This window comes from Phasianus colchicus, chromosome 10 (assembly GCF_987193195.1).
Source record: "Phasianus colchicus chromosome 10, bPhaCol1.hap1.1, whole genome shotgun sequence".
NCBI lineage: Eukaryota > Metazoa > Chordata > Aves > Galliformes > Phasianidae > Phasianus > Phasianus colchicus.
Window position 1 is genome coordinate 17,617,666 of NC_143445.1, and position 25,304 is coordinate 17,642,969.

At 46.2% G+C, this 25,304-nt stretch overlaps 1 protein-coding gene across 2 annotated transcripts; it reads left to right on the top strand.

Annotated features, from left to right (window-relative positions):
- The first annotated feature begins 341 nt into the window (after window positions 1-341).
- Window positions 342-24,685, top strand: TSC22D2 (TSC22 domain family member 2). 2 transcript variants are annotated; one of them, XM_090147548.1, is made up of 4 exons: window positions 342-2,574; window positions 16,020-16,091; window positions 21,656-21,707; window positions 23,222-24,685. In XM_090147548.1, the coding sequence occupies exons 1-4, from the start codon at window positions 605-607 to the stop codon at window positions 23,480-23,482; spliced, it is 2,355 nt and encodes a 784-aa protein (XP_090003674.1). In that variant the 5' UTR covers window positions 342-604; the 3' UTR covers window positions 23,483-24,685. The 2 variants fall into 2 exon arrangements, with proteins under 2 accessions (XP_090003674.1, XP_031459479.2); XM_031603619.2 differs by lacking the exon at window positions 16,020-16,091 and having other exon boundaries at window positions 343-2,574.
- The last annotated feature ends 619 nt before the right edge of the window (window positions 24,686-25,304 follow it).

A 25,304-nucleotide genomic window follows, 5' to 3' on the forward strand; every position in this document is an offset into this window, starting at 1 on the left:
CCGGCATGCAGCGCGGCAGAACTTGAGCCCCATCTTGGGCGAGCGGGGCGCAGACGGAGCCCGCGCTGCCGGTGCTGCTGCGGAGCGACGGGGCGGCCGGCGTCCGCCCGTCGCGGAGGGGCCGATCTCACTCGTCCTTCCTCCTTCGTCTCCGCCGAGCCGGCTCTCCGCCCGGGGCTCGCCTGCGGGCCGGTTCCGAGCGAGATGCGTCTGGCGCTGGTCTCCAGGTAGAGCGCGGAGCAGGGCGGGGGGACGCGGGGCCGCCTGGGCCTCGCCCGGCCGCCGCGGGGCCCCTCGCGCGGGGCGGGCCGCGGCTCCGCGTCTGCGGCCGCCCCCTCCCCCCACCCCCCCCCACTTCGGCCGGCAGGAAGCCACGCGGCGCGCTCGGAGCGGGGCCGCGGCGGGGAGGAGAGCCGCGTCCCGGCGGCGGGAGGAGGGCTGCGGGCCGGGAGGAAGAGGAGGAGCGCAGCGGCCCGCCGCCCGCCGCAGGAAGCCGCCGGAGGATGTACGGTAGCGGCCGGGAGTCGGCCCGCACGCCCTGACAGCCCGCGGTGGGCCGCGCTCCCCCGACCTGGCCGGCCCGGCCCCTCCGAGAGGAGTAAGCATGTCCAAGATGCCGGCCAAGAAGAAGAGCTGCTTCCAGATCACCAGCGTGACCACGGCGCAGGTGGCCAGCAGCATTACCGAGGACACGGAGAGCCTGGATGACCCGGATGAGTCCCGCACCGAGGATGTGTCTTCTGAAATCTTCGATGTTTCCCGAGCCACCGACTATGGCCCTGAGGATGTCTGTGAGCGGAGCTCCTCTGAAGAAACTCTCAACAACGTGGGTGAGGCTGAAACTCCCAGCAGCGTCTCTCCCAACCTTCTCCTGGACGGGCAGCTGGCTGCAGCTGCTGGTGGGGGAGCTGCTGTGCCACCAGCAGTGGTCCCCAATGGGGGGGCTGTGCCCAAGAGCTCTGCCGTGCCCCTGCCAGCTGCCGGCGCTGGAGGCAGTGGTTCTCAACCTGCCTTGCCCTCCTCGGGGCCCTCTGCACCTGGGACAATGGCTCAGACAGTGGCTGCCGCATGCAGCTCACGTTTCAGAGTGATCAAGCTGGATCACGGTACTGGGGAACCCTACAGGCGAGGACGATGGACTTGTATGGAGTATTATGACCGGGACTCTGATGGCAGTGCTGTCCTGGGCAGGACTGGAGATTGCATTAGGCACAGCAGCACCTTTGAGCAGGCTGCTCAAGAGAGGGACAGTGGGCTTGGTGCCACAGGAGGTTCTGTCGTCGTCTCAGCTGTGCCAGCATCGGCACATGGCCCTGATTCCATTGCTGACAGTTCCCTTCCTGCTGTGTCACAGCTGCTCCAGACAGAGAAGATGAACCAGGCCTCTCTACAGCAACCTAATTTTGTCATTGGGCAACAACAGCAGTCGCAACAACCCATAGGTGGGGCCATGCCTCAAAGTACTGCTCAGTCTATGTTTTCTGGAGCTTCAGTAGCAAATCAGCAGATAATGGTGCCACAGCAATCACAGCCACAGGTAAATGCGCAGAGCGTTGCACAGACTGGACCCAATGGAAAAGGCATAGCACCTCCAAATGTAACGATGGGCCAGCCAAGCATTCCTGTGGCACAGCAGCAGGTGCAGCAAGCAAGCGTACCAGTGACTCAGCCTCAACAATTTACTTATTCTCAGTCCCAGATTCCACCGGTGCACCTACTGCCAACACAACCTTCTGGTCAGTCTGAATACATGCAACACATGACAATTATGCAGCCACAAGGAGCTATTCAGCAGGCTCCTGCAGGCTCTGTTCCAAGTACTGCAGCCTCCAACCTGCCTGTGGGACAGGTGACTGGCCTGAGCCCTTCACCTGGGGGAGCACCGGTGATGGGGGTGCCAGCGCAGCCAGCTGAAGCAGTTGCACAGGGATCAGGAATTATGCAAAGTGGCCAGACACAAGCTGGTCAGACTGCTGTCCAGCAGCCAGGAGGTGTGGTGCAGCAAGGAATTGGGCATGCAGGGGTTGTGCAACAGAAATCCGTGACTCAGCATCAAATGAGTGGAAGCAGTCAAGTGTCTGGCGTGCCTGGTGCTCCCCATGCCGTGGTTTCTGGAGTTCAGAACGTGCCTGCAGTTGTGCCCGGTACAAGTGTGCCTAGTGTGTCTACCACTTCTGTTACTATGCCAAATGTCCCTGTTACTCTGGTTCAGTCACAGCTGCCTAGCCACACTTCTGTCAGCAGAAGTACCGGTGTTGTCCAGCAGCAACAGCACGTCGGGCACTCCTTGATACAAGGTGCACCTAATGTACCTACAAATCTGTCACAGTCGAACCTCGGACAGTTTCAGGCTCCTGCTCAATCTGTAGTAGGCCAGATTGATGATACTAGAAGAAAATCGGAACCCCTACCTCAGCCACCACTTTCTCTTACAGCTGAAATTAAACCTCTCGTGAAGCCTCCCATTCCAGACACTCTAGCAAATCCTCTTCAGTTATCCGCAAGTACTCCTATGAACAGTCTTGCCAGCTCTGTGTTTGGCATATCTATTCCTGTTGATGGTGATGAAGACAGGTACGAATTATTTTAAAACATTATAAAAATACCTTTTCTTAAGGTGCTTTTAGAGTTCTTATTTTCAAGAAGTCTTAACTGAAATTGTAGAGTTTTCTTTGAAGTGTACAATTTACTGCTTGCCTAAAAACTGTTTTGTACTTCTTGTTCTCAAAGCTGGCAGAAAGTGGCCGTAAAGCTGCTTAGTGCACAAGTAATGTAATCTCTGAATCAAAGACGGACTGAGAATAGTCACCCCTCCTACATCTCCTTCCCCACAGTGTGAGGAGGTCTGTTCACTCCTTTCCTCTGAGCTTACTGTGAAACAGGCAAATGACAGCAAAGTTAAAGTAGTGTTCCACTGCTGCATTGCCCTGTTGTTAAAGATGAGCATGTTGCTGTCCTAGGGCTGTCAGGTGAGGTGTGCGTGGAGAACATGGCATGCTGCTAGCACTGTCCTGTTTTCTTACCCTGCTGGTAAACTTTCATTTTGTATCATGTCAGTAAGGAGAGTACTTGCATCTGGATATATGTGATGTGCTAACATAGTGTAAGGTCTAGAGATAATAGTTCTCTGAATTAAATGACTACCACTTAACTCTGCTTGTCTGGGTGAGGATGTAGACACAGTGGAGAAGTACAGCGTCAGACAAATGCTTTCTTAGTTGGAAAATAGGAACGGATTTTTACGATATAATACATAATATGAGCAAACTTGCCAAGGGCCTGAGAGAGGGTGCACCCAGTTCTTTGGTTCTCACAGGCCTTGCAGACTGCTCTTGAGTGTGGCACAGTGGCTGAAAGTGCTCTGAACTGACTGCTCCTTTCAGGAAGAACTTCCAGGGAAAGCAGGATTTGAGCATTGAATTAATATCATTACTGTTTATTGCTGGATTTACTGCAATTTGGAGGAATAAAATATGAGTGGGGGTTTTCCTGTTTCTATTTTTAGAGATGGGAATGACAGCATTATGGGAAGTTCTGATGTGCTAAATTGTCCTATAGGCTTTCCCTCACCTGGGAAGAATGTCGGACTGTAAGATAATGTTGTCAGTGTTTCTTGGAGTGCTTTTAGTAAAGCTGCTGCGTGTGTGGGGGTGGGGCATAGGATGGAGAAGGCACCTCAAGCAAATCAGTCTTCTTAAGAATTATATCTGTGGTGATGCAGGCCTTGTGCTCTCTGCTGCTCTGGCAGCACCTTTGGGGCAGTAGCTCTGCTAAGGCACTCATACAAGCAGAAGCAGTGCTGTGGGCAGCTGTGCTCCAGTTAAAGCAGTACAGCTTTAGTTAGCCACTAGGACTGCAGTTGAATGTGCCTACCTTTGGGAGATTGCTGACAGTCTTTTCTTTGTGCTGAGAAGGTTTGACTTCAAACTGGTCGCTTTCTAATGTCCTAATATATGAAGAGAAATAATTTTAGTCACTTTAATGGCTTATGTTCATTTTGCATAGCCTGTAATCCCAAATGTTCATATAATTCATAGTAACAGATGTGACTGTGCCAAATGGATCACTTCATGTCATGATAAGGAGAACTTAGCAGCAGGGGGGACACCTTTGGTGGGCACTGGTGAAACAGGCCTTAGGCAGCATATCCTGAGCAGTGGTGTTTTTAAAATTATTTTTGTATTTTTGTTTTGAAGAATTGCAGAATTATTTCACACAGTGTTAAGTTTCTAAGGAAGCGCTTCTGGAAGCGTGGCCACGAGAGCCAGCAGTGAGGAACAGGAACAGCTGCTGTGTGCTGTGTTTGCTATACATGCCATGTTCTGATGTGCAGTAGAGAAATCAACTTGTGGTTATCTTTGGAGAAATGTGGACTTCTCTGTTCCGTGCTTCTGTGCCAGGAGATAAAGGCTTGCCATTTGCTGGAGTGGTACAGAGTGGAGCTGAATGGCAGGGAGGCTCTGCTGGCCTGGAATAGTTTTCTTTAGGGATGCTGGTAGGCAAGGAGAGCTCACTCTAAACATGCCTGCACATCACATAAGGTAGCAGATGTAGTCCCAAGCTTATTTCTCACTCCCCTCAGGAAGCAGCTCGACTTCCACTGGTTTCAAACCAAGGAGAAAAGGAAAACCCGGCTGCTTTTTGGGTGCTGCTTTACTACTTTGTCTTTATTTGCTTTACTTGCTGAAAAGGCTTTATTGCAAAACCATTGCTTGTCTGCTCTTTTTGTCTTTTTTCTTTCCAGATGTTTAAATCACTGGGCACGTTCCCAGTTGCTTTATGGACTGAAATCAGTGGTGAAATAGTTAATGAAGACCTTCAAGTGTCATTAATAGGCTGAGGGTTGACACTGATAACACTAATAAGGCACAATGGGAGTTTGCTCACTGTGAGTCACTGCTCTGCCTGCAGGTTCAGGAAGTGAGCACTTGGCTTTGTTTAGAGGATTTACTTTGTGGTTGTGAGAGCTAGAAATCTTGTGGAAAGTGTTTTTCCTTTCAGCCCTAATGTGTACATGCCAGGAGGGTGGACTGGTGTGTAGGCAGGTGTCTGCAGTTCTTCTCACACCTTCTCCTGTATTCAGGCATTCATTACATACTTGGAAATGAATTTGCATGGATTAATCTTATGGTCATCTTCTAAAATTCACAAAGAAATGCTATATAGCTCTAAGTATCTTGACTTCATCTAGTAAATTGCTCACCATTTGGAACATGAAGAGGAACTCCATTAAAGGAAAACTAGTTCGAGAAGGGGCTTCATTTGAAGCAAACTGAGAATTGCAGTGAGGGGCAGAGGTCTGTTAGGAGAAGCAGCTTCTCATCTGAGAAAAGTTCTTTGTGTTGTTCCTGCCTGATCACCTACTGTTTTAAAAATTGCTCTGTGTCTAGGGTAGAAATGGAGGTGTTAGGAGGTGTGTATAGTATGACTGATAAATTTTTGTCTTCTTGATCTGAAGATGTAGAACTGAATTTTTTTCCAAGGCATTTTGCCTAAAATCCTTTGATTTCCTGCTTTGAGTAGTCCATTACCCACTGAGTGATGCAGAATTGGGTAATTGTGAAATCTTATCAAGGTGGGTGGAAGGGAGGTGGGGTCTGAAGGGGAAAAAACAAGTACCTTTGGCACATCTCAGTCTTCTTTTAAGAAGCAAAGCTGTACTATTTAGTTTATGCAACTAATTTGCTAAGATATTAAGAAGAAATACATCTTGTACTAAATATGAAAGATCTACAGAGTGACTTAACTTGATTTTCCTCTCTAAATGTGGCTATTAGCAGAGTAAATAGCAGTATTCAAGAATCTGTGAGGCAACTGTGAGCCTTGCAGTGCACTTTGAGTTTGTTATCTGCCAAATACTGTGAAAGCAGGCAGAAGTGGGACTCCAAGTTAGGCAGGCCTGTAGTAGCTGTGTTTCAGGGTCAGTGTATGTCAGTTCTTCTTTCACCTTCATGTCCATATGCCCAAATTCATAGTTGACAAGTGTCATGTTTCAGTTGGCTTTGTGTTTTTTTTTGTTTTTTGTTTTTTTTGCCCTTGTGGGAAAAGAAATATGTCGTGTGTGATGAAAGAATGTTACTGAGAAAGCTTGTGCAAACCTCCTACGTGCTTGGTAGACTTGGGGGTAAGATATTATGGGAGCGCTGGAAAAGGAGCGGGGTGTCGATCGCTTTCCAGAGATATCTGACCAGCTCGAGCTGGGCAGGCTGTATTCCAGGAATGCTAATGAATGGCTGCAATTGTGAATATCCGCTGCAGCAGCTGAGCTGCTGGTTATGCAGACCCGCACAACACACTTCTCTGCTCAGTTAAGTCTCTTATTTGTGTAGTGTACTAATTGTTGCTGATAAACATAACTGGGGGAACTGAGCTCCCAAGACCTTGTTTGTAATACAAAGGCAACTGAGGAACAGGCACTAATGCAGCTTTGCTACCAACTTGTTTTGTGTTGCCCCGGGTTTGTATTTGTGAAGAAAAATGGGAGTGTTCTGAAAATGCATACCAGTAAGCAGTACTTGAGTTGCATTGCTGTTGATTATTGGCTTTCCCTGTCTTCACTTTGTTCATAAGCTTATCAGAGCTTTGCACTGTCCGGCAGCTGTGGAGGTGAATAGTTTTCTGCTGTCCTAGGGGCTTCTGTTTGAGCGTTGGTACAGTGGGTGATGGTGTAACATGGACAGATCTGTGCTGGAATCAGGAATTGAGAGATGGCGAGGATGGGACTTCAGAGGTGAATGTTTGAGTTGGTGGTACCAAATGACCATGCAACAACATTGCTGTTGGTTGTATTTGATTCTTGCTGTAATACATGTAAGAAACCTTCTGTAAGATCAGTCTGACAGCATGCTGCTTTCTGGGCTGTGGCTGTTAGAAGACAGCTGAACAGAAGAACATGGTTGCTCACCTGGCAATGACGTTGCCCAGTTTAAATATTTCAATGCCTTTGTTAATAGCGAGTCAGTGTAGCCTTAGGACTAGTGAGGTATAATTGTTTCAGATGAGATAGTTATTAGAAGGAAGAAGAAGGGAGAAATACTTGAAAGAAACTCGCAGATGGAAGCAGTTGGTTTTTGGTGTGTTGTAGTATACCAGCTCAGAGATAAATGGTTCTCTGTACCTTGCACACCCAAGTTCAAGCAGCTCCACTGCTGTAGGTTCTCCTTCAGGCTGTGCAAGTGTTCATAGCTTTTCTCTGAATGCTGTTTTGTATGGCAGGAATAATGTCATAGCTTCATAGGAGCATATTGAAAGTTCTTGTTAAAAGTTGAGCTTTTCAATATTTAGCAGGATGGCTACTGAACTACTGGGGCTGGGTTTCTTGCTGCTGTTAACCTCTTTTGGCCCTATGTGATCCTGCAGCAAAAAGCAGTTGCTCCCTGTTATGGTATGGGGTGTTTGAATGTTGGCATGTTGCATTTTGAGGCAGCTGTGTTTCTTTGTTTATGAAGCTGGTGATAGGTAGCATCTGTTGCTCTTGAAAAATGCCAACTTTGCTAACATGCAGAACTGATAAAGATTCCTTAGGATTCTATAGGAGCCTTCTGCTGAAGTCTCTTTTAGTTCTGGAAGGCTGTTGGCCTCGTGTTCACTTCTATTCCTGTACGTGCTGTGTAAATACAGAATTATCTGCAGTGACTGCTGGAGCTGCGGTCTTCTGAACTGGTTCTCCAGACATGCAGTGTGAGGTTCTCTTCTTTCTTCTTGAAAGTTATGAAGTTTAAAGGCCCAGCCCCAGAGCTGCTGGGCTCCCACTGGTGCCTTCTCTGGCCCAGCAGAGCTCACTGAGGGCAGAGCCGTGCTGGGCTCCAGGCTGGGCCTGAGGCATTTCTCTTGGCTCCAGCTGGGAGGGTGCAAGGCCCACAAACACTTTGTCTGTCCTTACGAGTGCTTTCCCCAAGATGTCTGTGTGAGCCAGGGGGTGGCTTTCATACTGAAAGTGCTTCAGTTATGACTTAATCTGAGTGCAGATTTGCATGAAACAAGGTGTAAAGAATTTGTAAATGATGTAAAAGGCAAAGAAGTAAATTTGTAGTATTCTGCTTACTGAAGTATGCCACGCGCAGTCTGGGTTCTGATCTCTTTTTAAAAAGCAAAGTACTTTTTTAAAAAAAACCTCTGCTAGAAGATGCTTTACCCATTGATGTCATGTGAGTATGGGCAGGGAGGATGTTGCTGAGTCTAGGTCTGTTTTCTTTTACTTGCTTTTTTCTCACAGATCTTGAGATAAATATTTATTAGTCAGGAAAACTTCTGAAACTGCTGTGCAGTAACTTGTGTGTAACTTAGTTGCTGCAATACCACTCTTGTCAATAATCACAGGAGGTTTTCCCTTTTCCCTGTGGGTTCAGTGAAATTTTGCTTTCTGGGCAGTGGAGGCAGTAGGAGCCTAATCCTCTACAATAAGTTCACACGTATTAATAAATGCAGTCTTCTTTACTGACCGAGCTGAGGAGAAGAAAGAGTTGGTGTCAAAATTCTTTTAAAAGCTTTTGTTCTAGTCTTTTACTTAATGCAATAGTAGTGAACGTAGATCTTTTTAATTCAGAATGATTGGCTTTGCTTTTATTACATCTTGCTTTCATCTGAGGTGTTGACATCTACTTTTTAAATGTGCTCCAAGCTTGCTGCGTTAGATGAGATATTTTGCAAAGAGTGGTATGTCTCAGTGATGTTAACCAGCAAGCTATAATAGATGCTGCAGATGATAGATAATTACCAGCAGATAGTAGATGCTGCATCCCTTGTGAGGTGAAGTTTGAGGTGTTTGTTCACAGCGTGTAAGTGTTCCCAGGTGTTCTTTATGTTGAGCTTGTTGTGGTCTGCCCAAGCAGGGGCATATCAGCCTGTTCTGTGGCTGTTCCTGATCACGGCAGGAGCTCCTTGCTGGGGCACAGGAAGATGTTTGGTGTTGCCATTGACTCTGGCAACTTCTAATCTCTATTTGTCTCTTCGGGAAGATGTTTTCTGCTCTGTTGTTTCGTGATGCTGCCTGCAAAGCTGTTTCAAAGATTCCGGAACTACATTGTGCTGTACCCTCCCTACAACAATTAAGATTAGCTTTAGTTAGTGAGAAGGCAAGTGATTAGTTTGAGAAATCTTGCACTTGTTATGTGTTTAAGCTTAAAAACAGGCTTAGTCCAGTTACTCGTTATGCAGCTGTGAGTTTACATAATGAAAATTCACTCTGGCTGATAACTGCAGCAGCCCTCACAAAATAGCCTTGTGGTAGGAGCAGTGTGCTGCATGGATGCTGGCTGGGCCAGGAGAGTGGTCAGGGTGGGCCTAGTGGTGGCAGTGGGCACCGTGTGCTTCAGATTGCCTTTGGTCCCTGCCTAGGGATGTCATTGCACACAGAATGACATAGTGTTTATGTACATATATATGACACTTACAGCAACTAATAGCTGATTTCTTCAGCTAAGTCATCTAATGCAGGTGATCAGTAAATGTTTTGTTGCAGAAGAAGACACTCCTGCATTTATCGTAGAATCATTAAGGTTGGAATAGACCTCTAATGTCATCTAGTCCAGCCATCCACCTTCCACCAACTTCACACCCACCTACTTCACTTAGTTCTGGATAACTGCAGGAGACCTCAAGCTGCCCAGCAGTCGTCTTTCATCTTTTGGGGTGAGAAGAGACAGACTTCTTGTTGAACTTCCTTGAGTATTGCTAATAAATGTCATCACAGACAGAGACTCTATCTGCTTGTTAGGGTAACTGTTAGTAGAAACCAGTATAATTATCTTACATATTGAGAACTGAATTAGTGTAAAAGGAATAGTGGAATTTCATTGAATTTCAAACTACTTTTATCTTAAATGGAAATTTAAGAAATGAGCATGTGCTTCTTTTTCATGATAAATATCAAGTACTCACATTAGAATATACTATTTGAACTCTTCAGAAAAGCTGGCTCAAGTAATGATTGTTAACCTCGCACAGTTACAGAATGCCATTACTCATGTCCTATGGCAAGGTGCCTCCCTGCTATGACCCAAGGCCCAGGGTCTGGAAAGTGTGGTGTCCCACTGTCCCCATTAATTTTTGCCAGTATAATTAAACTAACTCTTCCTTCATAGATGTTTTCACCCATGCTTTCAATGGTTGTAATAACTTCAAGGGAAGTGTCCCATTTCTCATACTGTTGTGCTGTGCTGATTTTTATACCTCCCAGAGATGTGTCAGACAGGAATTAGATGGCGGTGCTCATCAGAGAAAGTCTGGAATTACAAGCAGGAATTGGTAGATGTAAGTGAATAGCTAGGTATAGTTGCACCTGAGGCATCTGGTCTGGTTAGCTTCTGTAAAGCAAGTATTTATAGAATGCCTGAGCTAAAGAACAACTTGTACTAGCTGGACTATATAATAAGGAATCTGTCCTTTTTTTACAGTTAGGAACTTTGTATTAACAACAGAGTTTTTTGTATTAAATATATTACTGTAAGCAGTTAAGGAATTAAGACTGATTTCCTAATGTTGCCTCTGCCAGAGGTCAGACCTGTGCAGATTGCTCTCCCTCCAGCTGCAGCATTGGCAGCCACGAGTACCAGCGATGGCTGTGCAGGCTGCTGGCTGAGTGAGCATCTCTAGTCGCAGTGCTCCTGAAACTATGTGCACCTCTCTGGTGCTGCCTTCTCTGGTGCTTTTTCAGGATATGTATTTTGAATACAGTGGCTTTAAAGAAGTATGTAGATTGAGCTGTGTGACTATGCACAAAAGAACAGAGTTTTAATCTTTTTTTTTCCTTTCTTTTTTTAATTCCACATTGACTTTACCACACTTCTTTGCAAAGTCTCTCGTGTGAGCTTTGTACTCTGGTTATTGTATTTTGTAGGAAATACCATTGGACCAAGGTTGCAGGAGGAGTATAAATGAAACGTCTGTTAAAAGAGGAGTGGAGAAGGAATTCTGTTGTTAAGTTAAACATAATCTTGAAATACCATAAACTTCACACAGAGTTCCCTGATAAGCTACTGTTAAGGAATGGCAACACCTCTGTGCCCCCTAGGTTGGGCTCCTGAATAAACCCCCTATGTGTTTTCATCTGAAAAGCAGTGATGATCAGTCTGTATCACAAGTTGTAGCTGGTAACTGAGTTAAAGACAGCCTTCTGGTGGTCAGAGCTGTAAACCAACTTGTGTTCCAAATACTGCTGGGCACCACTGTATCTCATCTGTGTAACCTTCAGAAACCAAGGAGGCAATCACTTACTGTCCAGCAGCATGCATCAGCTTGGGCAGTTGGTGGCTGTACCTTAATTTTCCTTGTTACATGAATTCCTTACTGATGGCCACAGTAAAGTCACGTTCATATAAGATGGTTGTTTTCTTATGCACAATCGAGGTAATGTCTCTTGGCTGTTAAATACTACCTTACTACCTGCCATTGCATAGGGACTGAATGTGTTTACTTGCTGACTTGATCTTTGAGCTCTCCAAGTTGCTTTTTTCTCAAAGTGGTTTTTGCTGCTGTGTAAACAATGTTGATGTACAAAATATACTAGCATCTTTTCTGTGCTTTGATAAATATGGCTGAACACCTGTATTTACAGGCATAATTACAGGTTCCTATAAGCTTTTGTGCAAAGAATAAAGAGGCCTAGCCCTCTTGCTGAATTTTCCATCCTTCTGATGCAAGAGCATCACTGTATGATTAATGGCCTTACTTCTAAGAGTAGGAGCACAAGAGTAAAGGATGTTTTACTAATATGTTCTATTCTTAAGCTTAATGCTGCTGTCTGAACTCTGTGTAAATAAGAACTTTGCTTTAGAATGCTTACCCTTTGATTAACGCCAAAAAAAACCTTACCAAAACAAAACAATGGAACTGAAAGGCATCTTGATTTCAGAGTATAAACTAAGCTCTTTACTGCTTTCTGTTCTATTCCATGGTTAAATTTGGTTCCTGCAGGAGTTGACCTAATTCAAAGGAAGAAACTTAAAGCTCTTACCAGTGATACTGTGTGCCTCAAGAAACTGTGAGATGGGTGTGTGGGTTCAAAGGCCAGAAACCTTTTGGAGCAAATGCTGCTTGATCTCTTCTAGAATCAGTGGGGAGTTCTAGCATTCTTGTAAGAGGTTGTCTTTGTTCTTTACTGTTTAAAGATCAGATTTGGTTTCCAAATAGTTTTAAACTACTTCTGCAGTTAAAATCCGTAATGTCTGTACTCTGATTATACTTATCTGACAAGGAGAAAAATTTCTCATGTCTGCTACTTTAAACTACATTGAGACTGTAGTTGTCTTCCATCCATCTTCAGCGTTTAAATTTCTCACAATTCTGATTAATGGAAGTAAAAGAATGTAATACATCTTTTTGTGGTCTTTGGGAGCTTGTGTCCTTTGGATACAGTTTGTATCCAAAACTGTCCATGAAATCTAAGGTAAGTACTCAGGAGGGCCAAATAAAACAGGATTTCAGCTAGCATGTGTATACCTCCATGTAGGACAGAAGTATTGCAAGTTTAATATTCTGCAAGATTTTTATTTTTTTGACTTAGATTCTCTTCTGTGAAATTGCATTCAGCTACTCGTTCCGTGGTTTATGCTTGTGCAGCTGATTGTTGTTACTTCATGCTTATCCGTATTGAATTGCATCCTTTTTATTTCAGATCATTGCTCCAGTCGGGCAAGACTTTCCTGAATTCTATTCCTTCTGTCCTGAGTGCTTGCAGATCATCTGCAATTGTAAAGATAGTCTGTACTCCACTGTCCAAGTTGTGGATTAAAGTATCCCAAAACAGACTCAGAGGAGGCCCTGGAGAGTAGTTGATCAGTTGGACCTTCTTTGTGTAAACCAGCATCTTAATCACAGAAGTGTCATGCAAGGTGGCATTAAAAGCTCTGCTAATTTTATAATACTATGCTTATATCTTGTATTCTGTCTATATGAGGCCTGTTTTTTTTCTCATAAGGAATTTGATGTAAATTTCTGAAAAGGTGCCCCATGCTGCTTTGCTCAATAATGAATGATCCTACTTTGCTTTGTTTTTTTGTCAGAGGTATTGAACATGGTTGTCTGACCTGTTAGCCTTGTGTTCTTCATGCTCAAAGGTGGTATTTTAGCCTTTTTTGTCTTCTCCATCATCCCTGTTCACGTTACAGTCAGTGATATTGAGACAGAACTGCATGAAGTGGCAAAGTGGGAACTCTGTACTTTGCCACCTCAAAGGAGATGTGGTACTGCTCAGGAGTTCCTCTGGTTGTGGCTCTCAGCTGCTGCCCTTGGCTGGTCACCCAAACGTCCCTTTGGTTGTGTGGGAGCTCTGATGCTCTCGGCCTTCCTCCAAAGGTGCAGCAGCTGAAAGGCCTGGTGTCAGTGGGGGCTGTGCCTCAGTGCCCTTATTTCAGTGGAAGGCATCTGTCTGGGTGCTTGAAGTTCTGCCAGCTTTCCAGGCAGAGTTCTATGGAGCAGAGTCTGAATTCAGTGTATGCTTGTCCTGATTAGCAGCAATAGGAGGACGTGCTCCCAAATGTGAGGGGAGAGTTTGGGTATGGTTTAGATTTCCCTTTAAAGGGAGGCTTGCTGCTGAGAGTTGTCATAACTGATAAAATTGTTGTCCTTTAATTTTAGGTCACGTTTGTCACCTTAGAACTGGTTAGGAACAGTAACAGTGGAGTGTGCAAAGGAAACCAGTGCGGTATCTGTAGGACTTCATGGAGGAGCTGAGACTTTTTTACAAAGTAGGATACGGTCTGAATGTTTAATCTTCCTATGCTGGTTGCCTGTGGCAGTCTCTGGGACTGGGACCGTGTGCCCTCGGCACCTGCTGTCCTCTGCAGGCTGGGGAAAGAACTAGAGGTGCACTGCTGTGGCTGAGGCGTGCTCCCTCTGTGCGGTGCTGGCGCGGCCCTCGGGCTGCAGAGCTCTGCTGGGAGGTGCGCACAACTGCGGTGTGCTTTGGGGCCGAGGGGTCTGCCTTTGGGTCCTGGGCCAGACACAGGGTGTCAAAACGGCTTCTGACATTTTGGCTGTTATGTGGCTGTAGATTACACTACTTCTGTACGCAGTTTGCTCAATTAAGTCATCAAACTGGAGAGCTTTTAGTAATTCTCTAGCCCTTTACTTTTAGTGTGGTTAAAAATAGGTGAAACTCAGCCATGTCAGCTCAGGCCTGCATGTCAGCCATCAGTCATGTTACCGCTGCGGGTTTACTTTAAGATCTAGCTATGGAGTGGAAACAGTTCTCTTAATTATCTGGGCAACACCAAAAAATCTCAATAGCAAGATATACAAGTGAGAGCTTAATGAGAAACCTTCATACCTTTCTGGATGCTTTCTTAAGTGTAGTAGAAGCACGCTGCGCATTGGGTGTCGGTGTAAAAATAGCTCGGATGAAAGACAGGCCCTGTGGTTGGAAGTCACAGATTTTCATACCTAGCAATAGCAACATGGTTCTGTATGCTGCAAGTAAATGTATGTTGGAAGATAAATGACTTTTTGTTTACAGCTGCTCTCTGAGGAAGAGAATTTTCACATGCCTCAGGCGAGTGAATTAGAAGAGCTTGGGCCCCATCTTGCCTGTAAGCACAGGAAGGCTGTTTTATTTGCAGATGCCAATTGCTTTCTCATGCTGTCCGTGTATCACTCAGATACCCTTTATCTTTTGTGTTACTGCATACTGCTCTCCTGTCATTAGTTGACTGTCACATGTCGTGTGTCTTCTGAAAACCTAAGAATTTCTAACTGGAGAGCATGGTATTTGTCAGCTTGACCAGGCCACTTCTGTAGCAGCCTTCAGGCTGAATTCGGATGTGCGTGGAGGGGCGAAGGGAGGAGATGGAGTGACAAACCCTGCGATTGTCGCTGATACGTGGCGTTACTGACCTTGGAAGGTTGCTGGGAAGCAAATAGCTTCAGACAGAGTTCTGTTATGGTGCTGCTGCTTTGATGTTCTTAAATGGAAAGACTTAAAACAGCTCTTCTCAAGTTATTTAAGAGGTGCTCTTGTTGTGTACCTTCGAATGTTGGTGTAATCTTCTGTTTTAAAACCCGTGATAAAAAAGCATGAACTACTGTCATTTCTACAGATTGCTGAGTCATGTTCTGCAGTTGTGCTGTAGCTGTATCAGTGTGAGGATAAACTGCAGTGCTGGAAGAAGAGTTCTTAAGCTTAAGTGTAATGCTCTGACACAGCTGCTAGCAGTGAAGGATTCTGACTTTGTGCTTCATTTCATATACTGTAAGCAACAAGCCTGCAGATGAGTCCTCTGGTAGCTGCGATCTTCAGATTGCACTTTTGGTACTATTGCTATCTGTGGGGCAAATATTTCTGAGCAAGGAGGGTCAGGCTGGCAGAAGAATTGAGTGGCAGAGTCTGTGCTGCAGTGTTTGGTTCTCAGAGCAGCTCCTGACTGTGCTGTGAGGGCTGGCAGTGCCCCAGCTGTGCTGGGGAGCAGTGAGCAGGCTGCAAGGCATGGGGAAGTGCTCACAGACATAGTGCTACCTTAACTTCTCTTCCACTTTGAACTTAATCTGTTTTGCAATTGTAAGTAACTGAATCTTCCGTAGTTTGGATGTGACATACTCTCTGATTCAGAGGCCCAGTATGAGAGCTCTTGTGTTTCCAATATAAAGAGAACTGTGAAGTGGAACAGAAATACTGGGTGCTGTTTGCAGAGACATTCTGTGAAATGCTACGGAAAACATGGAAGATATCCTTGAATTTGTATATGTATGTAGGAACTGTAGCACTAGTTACACAGATTACCTGCAGGAGGCAGTCAGCATGCTAGGAGGTGTTTCAGTAATAGCTTTTACAGTGCAGACCTTGCTTTACAGAAGCAACTTGAAATAGTGTGAATACCCATAGGGCTTGGGGATGACTTTTTTAATCAGTGTCTCTAATAGAAACCCATAGAAACTGTAAGGGTTTTAGTCACTGAGCTCTTGTAACTTTCAGACATCAGTGTAATTTGTCTGGATAGGTAACTTCCTTTAATGCAGGTAGAATAAGAGCTGGCATTTTTATTATGTATCCATTTTCAATATCTCTGTTTGATTCTTGGATCTCGTAGGAATCCGTCAACTGCATTCTACCAAGCGTTCCATTTCAACAAGTTACGTGAATCAAAGACCTTCTGGGATAGGTATGAATGCTTCAGTATGGGGTGCATACATGCTGAGGTATGCATGAACAGCTTTGCTCTATGCAAGATTCTCATCGTTTCATTTGTGCAGAAGTGTTGCTTGTTTTCAGAGCTTCATATCAGACTTCTGCAGCTTAGAAGTCTGAGAGCAGTCATGGAATTGAAATATTTGTACATAAGCTTGAAACTGAACAAGTCTGAAATGCTCTGACTTTTTTTCCTCCTTCTATTATGCATGCATCAAACAATGTGTAACTGAAAGAGTTTAATGCTAGTCAGCTGTTAGCTGGCATTCGCTAAAATGTTTGCAGCTTCTTTTTCCCCAGAGAAAGGAAACTGTCACTGTGGCTCTTAAGTGCTGTCTCAGAAAACAAGGTGTGAAAATGGTGTATTTAAACACAATTTTAATGAAGCTGAAATCTTTTGGGCTCGGGGCAAGGGAAGGAAGCTTTGTGGCTTGCATGTATTGTGCTTCAGTTAAGCTAGGTGGGTAACAAATGTGACCCATCACAAGAGATGAGGAGGAATTAAAGCTGCTGTGTTGGCATTGAACTCATGGTGAGAAACTGCAATGAGGTACGACAAAGTCATATTTGCTATGGATATGGCTTGTCAGAGATGCATTACTAATTCATCAGTAGCTGCGAGCTGGTTCTTCCCCACGCTTTAATGATTTTTAAGGTTTATTTTTTGTTAGTGTTAAGTCTTAGTGATTGTGGCTCCATGTCTTGTGATGCTCTGGCCTGTCACAACACTTCTGCTTAGCAAGCTCTAAGGAGTGTGGATTTTGTTCAGTTATTTGAGCACTGATAACGGTGTCATCATTGTAACAACTGTGTTTGACTTGAGAAGGCTCTTCACCTCACCAAAACTTAACTGAATCCTTCCAAGTTTGCTTGGCAGTAATTTGTGTATGGTACAGTTCTGGCTGAATGCAGTACTAATGCATCCTGCTGGGTTTTGTTGACGTTCTGGCATTGGGCAGGGTTTGAAAAAGCACTTCTGCCTTGTTGGATGGAGCTGTACAGAGCAATGCTGTGTGTTAAGCATGAGCTGCTGCTGCTGCCCTGTGTGTGTGTGGGGCTGTGTCGGCGCTGGGGTTCAGGGCGGCCCTTATAGCAGTGAAACAAAGTGTAGGGATTTGCATAAGGTTTTGGCACTGCAGCCAGAAATACACTTAGAGGTTTATCCTTTGCTTGTTTCTCTGTTTTGGTGTCTCTTTACTTGAAACCGTTGATTCTTAAGATGTGGAAGCAGATTGAAAAACAAACAAAAAAGAAACAAAACCGATAAAAATTGTTTGCAATTAAGATGCAGGCTTTGCAAATCCTAGGTTTGTGTATAATGTCCAAAACAAGTACTGGAAATGTGGAATACAGGGGTGTTTACAAAAAGGAAGTACAGCAATGTAAGTGCTTTCTTGTGGAGGTATCCTCCTGTCTTTGCAGTTGAACACTTCCTGATAAAAGTAAGCATTCTTCTGAATTCCTTGGAATGCCTTTGTTTCCCCATTCTAAAATGTAGGGGTTCCCATGCTGCACAACATAAGCCCAAGCAGGCTTTTTAATTGCATTCTGCAGCTCCTTCAAAGCTAGTTTGTGAACCTCAGGAATTTGGTAGGAGATGATCTTCCTACTAATGGTAAGTTGTTCTGTTCTGCACAAATGGAGGTTCTCCTTGTGTGAGCAGCCATCTCCTGGGGCTGTTTGAGCCCAGCAAAGCTAACCACACGCTGTCAGAATAGACAGTAAAATATTGCTAAATATCAGTTGAAACAGAGATAGGTATTTTTCATGGACACACTGGGGCAGGGAAGGGGGCTGAGGGCATTCAGCCATTGAATGTCAGTGAAATACTCGTTGTTACTGAGATGCTCATGAGAAGTGTGCAGGTGCTTTCCCTGCTGAATTCTGACATGGTGTTGCTCAGAGCTCAGCATAATGCCCATCTCTGGTGCCTGTACAGAGAAGGCTGACAAGAGAATTGAGGCTTTCTTGGCATTTTCTCATGAATCTGGATGATGACTCTTCTGTGAATTTTCCCAGGGCAGCACTGGTAGCATAGGATCTTCAGGTGGGTTTTCCTAAAACATAGCTGTTATTTTTGGTAAACTTGAATTCCAGGCAGTATGACTAAGCTTCCACTGTGTATTTGTATGAAAGATTAAACTTTCACAGTGTAAGTTCACAGGATGTGGATTTTTCTCATCATGTGTGAGATGTGTACTTTGCATGTTGCTGCTAAACATCCTTCTCATGTGAAAGCAGTGAGTTGGATGAGGTCTCCCCATGGCAGGCTGTGTTGAACTTCTTTTCCCCATGCTGCACCTGTCTGTCAGATGAGGTGCTCCTCTTTGAGGGGGATGGCCAGTGTAACATCTCGTGCTTTGATTGCAGCCTTATTGGTAGTTATTTTCAGGTGGAGCTTTCCTGATTTGAAATTAAAAGTCTTAAATCTCCATCTGAAATTTTTAAAAGATAACAAAAATATCAGGACTCCATTTCTTTCTGACATTTGCTTCTCACGGTAGGCATGGGCAATGTGACTACCCTCATACACGGGGGGGGAAAAATTGTTTATTTTGTTAGCATAGCTTGATCTCATCAAGACTATGAAGGAGCCACGTTGTACATCCCTGTCCAAATCTCAAACCAATTCAACTAACCCAGGTCTTGTTTTTCCCCTAACGAGTTCAGATATTTCATAAAAACTCATGCATTGCCTCTGAGATCAATTCTTATGTTGTATTGAATAATTGATCTTCAGAGCTTCATGTAAAACTGTAGAAAGTTTGCTTGTCCTGGGGAAACAGGTACTTGTTTGATAGCCAGTGATAGTGTGGCTTCAATAGAGCTGCAGCAGAAGGCAGGCACCCGATGTACCCCTGGGGCAGGGAATTCAGGCCAAGCAGCCCCAGCCCCCCAGGGATGCCCTGGGCAGTTCATCCCAGTGCCTGCCCACATCCAACCAGAACTGCCCTGGTGGATCTTGAGGCCATTCCCTCGCATCCTGTACCTCCTCACTGAGAAAAGAGGTGGGTACCCACATGGGTACAGCCTTATGTGTTGAACATGGGGGAGGGCCCTGAAGCCACCTCCAACCCAAGCCTCTGCCCATGAGCTGTTTTCCAGTTCCCTTACAGCTGTGCTGCTCTTCTCTGTATGTGCTTCAGCAGCCCAGCATCCTTCCTGCAGTGAGGGACTCCAACTGGGTGTAGTATTTGAGATGCGGTCCCACCAGGGCTGAGAACAGGGATGTCGTTTCCCTGGTCCTGCTGGCCATACTATTTCTGGCACAGGCCTGGATGTTCCTGGCCACGCAGGCATGCGCTGGCTTTGTGTTCAGGCAGCTGCTGGCAGCACCTCTAGCTGCAGTGCCCCCAGCCTGTACAGCTCCCTGGGTTTAACTCCATTCACAGCGACCTGGGCCCAGCCATGCAGCCGGGTTTCTACCTGGTGAACAGCAGTCCGTCTGTAAGGCAGTTTCTCCTGGAGAAGTTCTGTGGGAAACAGTATCAGTGCTGTGCTGAAGTCTGAGAAAACATCTTCAGCAGCCATTCCTCATCCCTGAAGTGGGTCATGTTGTCACAGAAGGAGATGGAGTTAGTCAGGTGGGACTTGCCTTTCACAAATCCATGCTGACAGGCTCTGATTACCTGCTTGTCCAATGTTTGCAGTGTGATGGCACTCAGGTTGACCTGCTGCCTGACCTTCTCTGGTGTTGAGTTCCCTCCTTCTGCCATACTGATTGTGACACTTCTGCTAGCTGCTTATAGAATACTTGTCGTTTTCTTTGTTCTGGTTGGATTGTCCATAACAAACTCCTACTGTGGCATCTTTCCCCTGCTTCTTACCTGGAGGCACTCAACCCTTTCATCACCATGATCAAGCTCCATGCAGTCCGGACCTTCCCTGATGTAGAGGGCTGCCTCACCTCCTCTCCTTTCCTGCCCAGCTGTGCTGAGTACCTGAGCCGTCCATCCCAACACCCCACGTCTTGCTGAGCCTGTCGTACCAGGGTGCTGAGATGAGGCCAGCAGTTCATTTGTCCCTGCCTGTTTCCCATACTACATGCATTTGTGTAGGGGTGTTGAAGTCGGGCCTGTGTCACCTGGAGCAATTTTCTTGTTAAACACTCAGCGTTTTACTTATGGAATGCAGGCTTTGTTGGTTTAGCCATGAAGGCTGTTACTTTCTCAGTCTCAAAAGCTGATTCCCTCTTTGTATAGTGATCGGTGTTGGTGTTCCTGTGAGCCTGGGTAAAATGGACTTGTCCAAAGAGCAGTGTATTCTTCCAGCAGCTGGGTTTGGTTTCCTGTGTGTAACTAATATTTCTGAGCATGCTGCTGCTACTCACTGTAGAAAGCAATAAGCAAGTTTTCCTTATAGTGTGATTTCAGTGTGTGTTACGTATTTGTAAAGAGGTAAGTTTCTGAGCCTGGCTGCAAACCTTGCCTTTTCCTGCACGCCAGCTTTTTGTGCCATGGCTGCACCGTGCTGATAGCAGCTCGCTCTGTGGGCAGCGTGTTGGCAGCTATCGCATGCAGCGTGTAGCTGCAGCCCTGTGCCAGGCATGGGGCTGTGGGCTGCAGTGGGATCGCTGGGAGGTGAGGTGGGAGGGCAGCATGCTGCTGGGGGAGCCGATGCCCTGCAATGTGCCCTGGGATGGACTGCAGCTCTGTTCCGAATGGGGAGCTCAGCCTGCAGAGTGGGCAGTGCCTCTCTGGCCCCACAAGTCTGACTCTGGAGAGTTAAAAGTGATTATTTTGTGTTTCAGTAGGGTGGCTTGAAAACAGCCTAAACATAGGAAGGCTTGAATTGCCCTAATGTGGGATTGAAAGGTTCACTTCAACGCCATGTGTCTGCAGTGAATACCTCTCTCCTGTCCCAGTGATGGAGCTGTTCTGTCAGACTGCTCTGCAGTACTGCGGCTGTGCAGTGAGGCTGCTCACACTGCCCGCACTGCGTTCAGATGGTTAGAGGCATTCTGCTGAGAATGCACTGAAATCTGTCTGGGCAGTGCTCTCGTGGAGCCCCGCACACGGGCAACTCTCTGCTATCAGCTGTTGCTGCTCGGTTGCAGAGCTGTAAAGGCAGTGCTGATGGGAATATTTTTTATAGGAAGTAATTTTAAATGGAGCTGGAGGACAAACACTATGAAACTTTTTTTTCTTCAGAGCTTTTAAAAAACAATTTAGTGGAAATTAAACTAGAGGTGAGGACCCCATGAGTAGCGATGAATCTGTTTTCTCCCCAGCAAAGGTAGCTGGAAAATGAGGCAGGGAATGAAAGCAGCTAATTTATTGTTTGTTCCAGTGCGCTGTTCTGCTTGTGGGTGTCATACGTCTCTTCTGAGGAATGATAAACTGAAGGTGCAATGTCTCTTAGGAGCTCCAACTGTGCTGTGCGGGGAGGGGGATGGCACACAACTCTGTGTGGATGTGAGACACTGCAGCTTTGGCCTTGGAAATAATGCTCCGGGAATCCTGTGGGTGCCAACAGGTGCATAGTTTGAAACAAACGATGCAGTAATGCTCTAACAAAGTTTTCTGCTTATATTTACAGCGCGTCTGGTGCAAGCGTTGTTGCCATTGACAACAAAATAGAACAGGCAATGGTAAGTAAAGCCCCAGGCTCATGGCTGAATGCACGCTCCCAGCTGTGCTGTCTTTCCATGTGTCTGTAATATCCCTTCAGTTGGGTCAGACAGAGAGCTTTGCTTGGGAAAAAAAAAAAAAGAAGAATTCTCAGTATGAAGTATGGGACAACCACGAACTTCTAGTGTTAAGAGCTTCTCACCTACATTGTTTGCCCTAAAGCAATTTAAAATTAATTTTTGTGTAAATTTCTACAAACAAGCTGATTGAACTTCAGAGGGTGCTGAAAATAGCACACCTCTTAGTGAGGTTCATTAATAGTTTATCTTGTTACTTCTCTGTGCCATGCTTTGCATTCCATTCAGTGTCAGTTATATCTAGTTTGATTATATTTTATTTATTATTATTTCTTGGTTCTTGTACCCCTCCGTGGGTGGCATTGTGTGACACCAGGCTCCCACCTCATCTGCTCGGAATGGAGCTGATCTTTTCCTTCAGGCTGGCCAGCTCAAGCTGTGGGCTTTGTCACCTCTGTTAGGCTGCAGACAGAACCCCACAGTGCAGCAGTGATCTGCACGTGCTGCAGTGCCGCACACCTGCGGCGCTCACCGCAGAAAGATCGGTGTGAGCATGTAATATGGGCTGATGTATGAGGCCCTCAGAAAGGATAGTGCCTGAAGGTCACTGCTGTGTTATTAGTTTGTGTCATGGAATTAACTAGATCAATTTATGCCTGTGACAGGGGGCAGTTGGCCCCTGCCCTCCCCACCCCTCGCCTGGCCCCACAAAATGGGAAGGAAGGAAGGGAGAAAAAAGAACAGCGGCAACAATCTATGGAGGAAAACTTATTTTACTAACTATGATATCGGAACGCAAGATAACACAATATAGTACAATCTAATTGAAGTTGAGACTAATAAATAAGATAGGAGAGAGAGTTCCCGAGACCGAGTCAAACCTGAAAAGCTTGGAACGGCTGGGAAAGCACCTCCAGCACCCACTGCCAGGCAGTAAGAGCCCGCCCCACCGGAAGGGTCAGATCCATGACTTCCGTAATGTGTAGGGATGGGTACCTGGAATGGGAGCATTAACACTTTAATTCCAGTACATGATGTTTTGATGTGGAATACTGAAAATCAGAAAAACATAAAACCATGACAGTTTGGATGGTAAATATGTGTAATGTAACAAAAAAGCCTTTCCAGAAGTTCTGCATCTGCTCGTGCTGCTCACGCACTGTGGGCGTTCTCTGTGCTTGGGCGGAGGATCGGGTTGCAGTGACTGTAGGTGTGGAGTTGCTGCGTGCCACAGCTCACTGCTGAGTGCCGGAAGCAAAGATTTTGGTGTAAGGGCTGCTTTATACTGAATTGAGGAGCTGGGCTAATCGTCCTCAGAGCTCAAGTTTTTCTGTATTTTCATGGAGAAGTGCTTCAGCTTTCCAGCCTTACCGCTTGCTGCAGTGGGAGAATTCTGGGCGTGGGGTGGGATGGAAGTGCTCTTCCAGGCAGTGTAACTGTTGATTTGTTCTCCGCAGGATTTGGTGAAAAGCCATCTGATGTACGCAGTAAGAGAAGAAGTGGAAGTTCTGAAGGAACAAATAAAAGAATTAGTTGAAAGAAACTCTTTACTTGAACGAGAGAACGCACTGTTGAAATCCCTTTCAAACAATGATCAGTTATCCCAACTTTCAGCCCAACAGGCCAATCCCAGTAGCACTTTGCAGGCGCAGGCGGTGACAGCGCAGCCTGCACAGCCAGCACAGCCTCCGCAGCAGCCGAATGTCTCCTCAGCGTAAAGCTTTCCTGCCTCGTTTCAAAGCAGAAAACCTGAGAGCAGTCTGTCCTCGTGTGCCACTGATGTTCTTTCCACTTTATATGAAAGCGAGTAGCCATGCTTCTGTCGCGTGTTTGGCCTTCTCAGTATTAGACAATCATCCCACAAGAGCTTTCCCTGCCCGATGCGTGGCAAAGTGCGGTTGGGCTCCGTTCTGCCGTCGGGCGCAGGGAGGTGATGGCGGAGCTGCTCTGCACGGCCGGGGTGCTGTGGCGTCCCGGCGGCTCCGCAGGGTTCCAACGCCGTCGTGAGAAGCATCGATTCGCCCCGAGAGCCACTGTCCTTTCCATATAAGTAACATTTGCCTACATTAGTTTCATTTATGTTGTTTTATTTATTACAGGGCTGCTATTTTCATAATGTTCATGAACAATGTCACAGAACTTTTTTTAATTTTTTGATAAATGTATGTATCGGTAAAACGATAGATGGGATTGCGTTTAATAGGTAAAATGTTTAGGCAATAATTGAACAAAAGGATCCTGGCATATTTCTAACACTAATGGCAGTTCACCTTGGGTATTTATTTACGGTAGTGAAGATCCAGCTGGAATGTAAATTTTGTATAGAGTGTAAGTATGAAGAGCATAGTGCATCTGTACAGGTAGTCACCAGTCCTTGTGATATAATAAATAATGGATGGGCTATTTTGATGAAGAAAACTTTGCTCATTTCTGTTTCTACTTTCTGATAGAGAGAAATTGCCACGATTCCTCCGCTTTTTGACATTTCGTATAATTTTTTTTTTTTTGGGTGGGAATAAAAAGCTGTGAAATTGTTCAACCTCCTTTGTAACCAAAGAAGCAAAGCTGTGTAATTGTTTTTTTTTATTTTATAATGCACATTCTTTATGTATTTTTATTTAGTGTTTCCTCATTCACACCTTTCTTTGCTGTCTAGCATGATCTGCATGACCTATAATCTTCGAACCACTTTCGTACCTCATGTTTTTATCCAGCACTCTTATTGTAACGTGTATCAGTCTGTGAACAACGTCAAATAAAGAGAGAAGAGCCGCGTGGGGCCGCGTGCGCTGCGCTCGGGTGGTGGCGGTGAAGTGAGCCATCTTTTGTTCATTTAAAATGGTGTTTTGAATTTCGTATGCAGGAAATGTTTTGTTACATTGCAGATTTTAATGTATTTAATAAATGCAACATGCAGATTACGTGCAGTGTATATGAGTATTTAAATTAAAATGTACATTTCATAAATACGGTTTCAAGAGAGGCCATCATTTGTGTCAGCCGGCGCAGCGTGCCGAGCGGACGAACGAGCCGCTGTTTCAGCGGAGTTCCGGAATCGGATGTTTGGAACGGGGACGAGGGACAGCCGAGCGGTGCGGCTGCAGCCGTCACGGCCCCCGGCGCCCTCCGGGAACCGTTTCGCTCCGCGCTGGGCTCGGCTCCCCGGGCCGGAGGGCGGCGGCCGTCCGCGGGGTCCGCGCCGGGATGCCGGCGGCTCCGCCCTCGGTAAGACGGACGGGGAGCGCGGGGCGCTGCGGGAGCGGACGGGGCCGCCAGCGGGGCTCGGCCGGGCGGCGGCTGTGAGGGGTGGGCAGCGCGCGCTCGGCGTGCGGCCGTTCCACGCGGGAGAAGGAACCTCGGGCCGCCTCCGCGTTCCCCGCCGGGCGGCGCCGTCGGCTGTCGGCTCCGCCGACCGCGGGGCGGCGCCGCACGGCGGAGCGGAGCCGCGGACGCGGGGCGGGGTCTCCGTCGGGCGCGGCGCTGTGGCGCCACCCTGCGGCGGGGAGGTCGCGGCCGCCCGCGTGGGCCGCCCCGGTGACG

Coding starts and splice junctions, on each gene's coding strand:
- TSC22D2 (XM_090147548.1), top strand. CDS start 605: ATGTCCAAGATGCCGGCCAAGAAGAAGAGCTGCTTCCAGATCACCAGC. Junction 2,575..16,019: donor GTTGATGGTGATGAAGACAG/GTACGAATTATT, acceptor TGGATCTCGTAG/GAATCCGTCAACTGCATTCT. Junction 21,708..23,221: donor ACAAAATAGAACAGGCAATG/GTAAGTAAAGCC, acceptor TGTTCTCCGCAG/GATTTGGTGAAAAGCCATCT.